We start from the raw sequence: 6000 nt of genomic DNA, 5'->3' as shown, positions 1-6000 counted from the left end.
GCAGGGGGTTGGACTGGATGGCCCTTGGGGGTCTCTTCTAACTCTGGTATTCTATCAGGAGCAAACAATACGGGGTCCAATGTTTTCTCTCCTGTCCACCTGACAAATGCCAATCCTTTTGGGATCGAAATGTTTCCCGTCTTTCCTTCACTTTCTACCTCCAAAAGAGAAGAGGAAGGGGAAAGAAAGGGCGGGGAGGGGACTTGGGGAGAACCCTCCCCCTCCCGGCCCACCCACCTCACTCCAGCCAACCATGCGGCCCCCAAGTTAGAGTTTGCCCTGAAATCGCCCCCCTCTTGAGGTCAACATCAGAGTCTGCTCCCTTCTAATGAAGCCTTGTGCACATAGGTATTTCTCTGCCAAATGTTTTTATTTCATTTTTTCTGGTATCAATATCCACTAGGACACCTCAAAGGAAGACCCATTCCCCCAGTAGGTCAATTTCCATGTACCATATCTGACAATCAGGAGGTTTCTATCCTACTTCCCTCATCAAGGAACCAGGTATAAACCTAGAAGTCATGGTTGGTCCAAAGTGTTTTGATGCCTAAATTTGAAGTTTCAAAATTCATCCTCCACCCACTCACTACTCATCATAGGGTCCAAACAGCCAGGAAATTGTCCAGCGAAAGCCCTACTCAAATAAATCAGGAAACATCATATGGCCTCGCAGATCTGTTCATCCCTCATTTAGTCACCCAAAACGGTGTCCAAAATTCACAGCTTGAGGCAGCAGCCAACTCATCTTGGTTCACTGTCTCTTCCAAAATTTCCTGAAAGAAGATGGTGGCATTTGTTTCTTCTTGGAACTAAATTCCAGGGGTTAAACAAAAGCTTCAAAGGGATTTCTTTCGGCAACACAGTCTTTCTGTTTATCTCAATTTTGCTTGATCTGGATCAAGAAATATCCAAAAGGCTGGCAAATCTGCAATGGGTCTAAAACTATACATTGGCACACAAGTGGCAGCAGGTGCTTTTCCAACTCCAAAGCTGTCTTTCCATCTCTACCTTGTGTACAAACAGTCCACCCACTCCAATGTACAACTCCATCCATATTCCACAGGATTTTTGCAGCGCCTCAAATAGGTTTTAAAAAAAGAAAACAAACAAAAAACCTTTAAAACTGTCAAGGATTGTAGTCTTTGAAGTGTGACGTTTTTACATACTCTCTTTCAGTGCCTGAAATTTGCTGTTCTTCCTCCTTTTTACAATAAAAGGTTCACTGGTATCTTCAGGCCCTTTCAGATTAGCTGGGCTCTGCTTGCTCTGTCAGACCTCTACAGGCTCAAGTTGATTGAGGTGAACCCGCATGAGTTGGATGCTGTTGAGAATCTTCTTCTGATGGCCAACCAGGCTAATACCAATGCGCTGGATGTCTCTGCAAATGAAAATAAGATTGTCTTAGATGGGGATTTTGCTGTTTGCAATGACACACTCACTGGGTTCTTACATATCAATCCAAACTAATATTGGCTGGCACCTGGTTAATGGTATACACTGGAGCAGGGGTTCTCAACCCTCCTAATGCCATGACCCCTTAATACAGTTCCTCATGTTGTGGTGACCCCCAACCATAACAATATTTTCATTGCCACTTCATAACTGTCATTTTGCTACTGTTATGAATTGTAATGTACATATCTGATCTGCATGATGTATTTTCATTCACTGGAACAAATTTTACAATAATACCCAATACTCCCAAATTTGAATACTGGTGGTGTTGAGGGGGGATTGATGTTGTCATTTGGGAGTTGTAGTTACTGGGATTTATAGTTCATCAACAATGAAAGCGTGTTCTGAACTCCACTGACACTGAAATTGAACCAAACTTGAACACAGAACTCCCATGATCAACAGAAAATACTGGAAGGGTTTGGTGAGCATTGACGAGTTTTGGAGTTGTAGTTCACCTACACCCAGAGAGCACTGTGGACTCAAACAATGATGGATCTGGACCAAACTTGGCAGAAATATTCAATCTGCCCAAATGTGAACACTAATGGAGTTTGGGGAAATACACCTTGACACTTGGGAGTTGTAGTTTCTGGGATTTATAGTTCACCTACAGTCAAAGAACATTCTGAACCCCACCAATGATAGAATTGGTCCAAACTTCCCACACAGAACCCCCAGGACCAACAGAAAATACTATGTGGTTCTCAACCTGTGGGTCCCCAAATGTCAACTCCCAAAAATCCCAACAACTAGTAAACTGGCTGGGATTTCTGGGAGTTGTAGGCCAAAACACCTGGGAACCCACAGGCTGAGAACCACTACTCCACACCTACCTAAACTCTCCCACAGATCCACAGTAGAGCATGTTAAACATGCATACACTCATTTTGTGTCTGGTGGAGTGTGGGAGACATCTTGGTGCATTCCCATAACCAGGCGCAGAATGATTACACCAACTGCTGAATATCTCTAGAGCCTGCAGTAGACCTCCATGAAGGATGTAATAATTTTATAGCTGGCTATGTGGACTTAGCCAGGGGCTTTCTAACACCCATTGTTCTCACCACAATGACTACTGCAATGGAGGCTTCAGCAACTTTATCATAGGTACGGGGGGGGGGGGGCATTGAAAGGCCAGCAACAGCGATAAGGAAGAGGGAATGGGCTTGTTTTCTGCTGCCTTAGAGAGCAATGGGTTTAAATTACAAGAATGGAGATTCCACCTGAATATTAGGAAGACCTTCCTGACCACAAGAGCTGTTCCACAGTGGAACTCATTGCCTTGGAGTGTGGTGGAAGCTCCTTCTTGGGAAGCTTTTAAACAGGCTGAATCGCCATCTGTTGGGAGTACTTGATTGTACTTTTCCTGCATGGCAGGGAGTTGGACTGGATGGCCTATAAGGTCTCTTCCAACTCTGTTTCTATGATTCTATTTATAGTCAAACATCTTGGGACGGTTCAACTAAAACCCAGAGCAGACCTAGCGCACCATTGATATTCTGACTAGTGTCAACTAGTACTGGAAGAAACTGTGAGCTTTTCAGTATGAGGAAGGGAAGATGCCTCTGAAATGTTCTTTCTTTGAATTTTTAGTTGCCTTTCTGGAGTTCCACATGATCGGCTCTTATTTCCAAATTAGAACAAATGCATTAGGAACCCACAGCGGTTCTCTTTTAGGAGAATTTAACCAGCCTTGGCCACACATTACAAAAATAAACTGTGATGTTGTTGCGTACACAAAGGCATCGGGATTATGATTGTGGGGTGTTTCAGCAAAGCATAGAAACTCATGAGCAGGAAGGCGTGAACCTAATGATATTACTTTTTGCAACAATCATGTATAATGTAAGCAACTTGGCGGAGGTGGAAATAATGAACTGCAGGCAGCCAAGCATACGATGTACATCAACATGGAATTAAATTTTAGACACTTTCCTTGTAAAGCAGAATCTAGGAGCTGTAATGTACTGAAATAAGAAAGGACAATGTGGGGAAAGTTGGGGCAATCAAGCAGAAGGAGCATTAGGAATGCCCCATAGATGGTGTCAGAGGTACCATGAGGAGGAAATGTCAGGGCAGGAAAAGATGGAAGATATTTACATAATCGTTTGAAGGAGCCAGCTAAATCAAGGCTCTTGTGTCATCTCTAATCCTGAACCTACTTACATGACATAAGAAATTTCATTATTGCTACACATGGTAAATACTAATACTTTTAAGTCTACGAAGAGGTAGGGAAGAAGTAGGGAGTGCTTAGGGGCAAAAGAATGTGTGCAATTATTAAATCGGATTAATCAGCATTTCATTGACTAAGACTTGAATCCTGTGTTCCTTGAAGGGTAGCCCAGGGTGTCCTCAGGTGTAGAGATGCCAGAGAGGGCTTGTTCGTACAAGCCTCAATGATGTGAAAGCAGAAACCTCTGCAATTCTGTTATATGTCCTTCATAACATGTGGATAATTTATTTGTAGTTAACAGCTTTTAGACTTTTAGCACATCACAGGATTCCAGCCAACCTTGCCACAGTTAATAATAGAACTCACACATTGAGAAGCAATATATGCCTCTTACATAGACCAGGGGTAGTTGATTGTATGATATTTGCCTATGAAAAGAAATGGCCCATGGTGGTCTTTCAGTTAAAAAACCGAATGACCTCCTTGCTTTTTATCTGCAGAAGTGCTTGTAACTTGTCCTATGACAGTGGTTCTCAACCTGTGAGTTCCCAGGTGTTTTGGCCTCCAACTCCCAGAATTCCCAGCCAGTTTACCAGCTGTTAAGATTTCTAGGAGTTGAAGGCCAAAACATCTGGGGACCCACAGGTTGAGAACCATTGTCCTAAGGCATCTGAACTTTGTGTATCTCATTTACTCCCAAGATTTCCTTCCTTTGGTCTTCTTTGAAAAAATGAAAAATCTAGGCCTGAATTCAAAATCAGGCTTACTAAGGCATTCTTCAAATTATGCATCCATAGCAGATCCATATTCATGCCCCCCATATAGTCGTGATCATAGCACCAAGGCTGTAGCCGGGCCGAGGGGAGGGGGGTTAGGGCTTCAAACTCAACCCCCCCCCCCCAAATTTATTTCAGGCTAAAAAAAAAACTGGTTTAACTCATGAATTTTAACTGGTTAACCAAATCACCATGCTATGAAAAGCAAACATTAAATTCATTCAGTAATTAACTCTAAAATGTCGAATGAACCATACTATTTAAATTATTTTGTGTTATGGAACTATTTTTCATTGCCTCAGACCTATTTTACTGGGCACCAGCTGCATAGGGAGAAGGGAGTCTCGGCAACTGGGGCATAGGCAGCTGATGTTTCAGCCTCCCTTCCCAAAAGGCAATTACACAGCCCAACAATAACCCAACATTTCTTGGTGTCTTAGTTTTTAGGCCCATTCCTGGGATTATTTGTGAGTGCTGAGTTAGAAAATTGGATAGACCACATCAGCTCTAGTTCCTTAGATATGGTAGTCATGATTTTCTCTGCACGAGAAACAAGTAGATGACATACATTCTTATCTCAAAAATGATACCTGATAGGGAAAAACTGGTACCATTTTTGGAACCTGCAAGTCAAATATACCCAGAAACAGGTGTAATATTTGAGGCATCACAACGTGTGTTGGTCAGTATTATTATTAGTAAGGAGAATGTTGTTTTCTACATTTCAGTATCATATGTGTATACCATCAGAGCGCAAAGATGGCTGCAGCTCTTTGTTAAGTGTATACTTGTTTAGAAACTCTGGCCTGCTGTTATGCAGTGTGAGGTATGGCCCTTACTCCAGAGTCATGCGCGAGATGACATCAAAGGTAGTCAGGCCAGCTTGGTCAAAGTTCTCCTTGTAGCGACCCATTTTAATGGCATCCAGCCACTCATGGGCATTGGTGAGTGATGGGAAATCGGGGGGTGAGTTGCTTAGCAGGTGCTGGGATGGTCTGTGAAGAAAAAAATAGATACATTAGAAGGTGCACAGGAAAATATGGTTGGCCATGTAATTAATGTCAGCTAATCAGAGTAGGAGCCCCCGGTGGCACAGTGGGTTAAACCCCTGTGCCGGCAGGACTGAAGACCGACAGGTCGTAGGTTTGAATCCGGGGAGAGGCGGATGAGCTCTCTCTATCAACTCCAGCTCCTCATGCAGGACATGAGAGAAGCCTCCCACAAAGATGATAAAAGCGTCAAATCATCCAGGCGTCCCCTGGGCAATGTCCTTACAGACGGCCAATTCTCTCACACCAGAAGCAACTTGCAGTTTCTCAAGTTGCTCCTGACATGACAAAAAAAGAAGAAGAAAAGAATGGGAGAAGCTGATGTTGCGGAGGGAGTCCCAGCCAGTTTCAGTGCTGCACTATATGCCCACTAAGTGCCCTTGAATTCTCTTTGTACGATCATATACAGATGCAAATGTTGCCAGAATGGCAGCTGAGTAATATAACTACATCCTCAAAGCACTGCAGGTTACCATCTTGTTTTGAATGTCTAATATTTTCTGTTTTCTTTGGCTGTCATGTGACTGTAAACTACAAAAAA

The 6000-nt window shown here is 43.1% G+C and overlaps 1 protein-coding gene across 1 annotated transcript in view; it reads right to left on the bottom strand.

The window, feature by feature from the left end:
* Positions 1 to 351: 351 nt before the first annotated feature.
* LOC132767569 (ephrin type-B receptor 5) overlaps positions 352 to 6000 on the bottom strand; it is a 197302-nt gene continuing 191653 nt past the window's right edge. Inside the window, exons 17-18 of the mRNA XM_060762677.2 lie at positions 5250 to 5405; positions 352 to 1378 (exon numbers count right to left, since the gene is read on the bottom strand). Coding sequence (XP_060618660.2) covers positions 1270 to 1378; positions 5250 to 5405 — 265 coding nt within the window. The 3' untranslated portion in view covers positions 352 to 1269. The remainder of the gene's footprint in view (positions 1379 to 5249; positions 5406 to 6000) is intronic.

Source organism: Anolis sagrei, chromosome 2, assembly GCF_037176765.1.
Source record: "Anolis sagrei isolate rAnoSag1 chromosome 2, rAnoSag1.mat, whole genome shotgun sequence".
NCBI classification, from domain to species: Eukaryota; Metazoa; Chordata; class Lepidosauria; order Squamata; family Dactyloidae; genus Anolis; species Anolis sagrei.
Note: the sequence above shows the minus strand (reverse complement) of the source record. Positions and strands in the feature narration are given on the sequence as shown.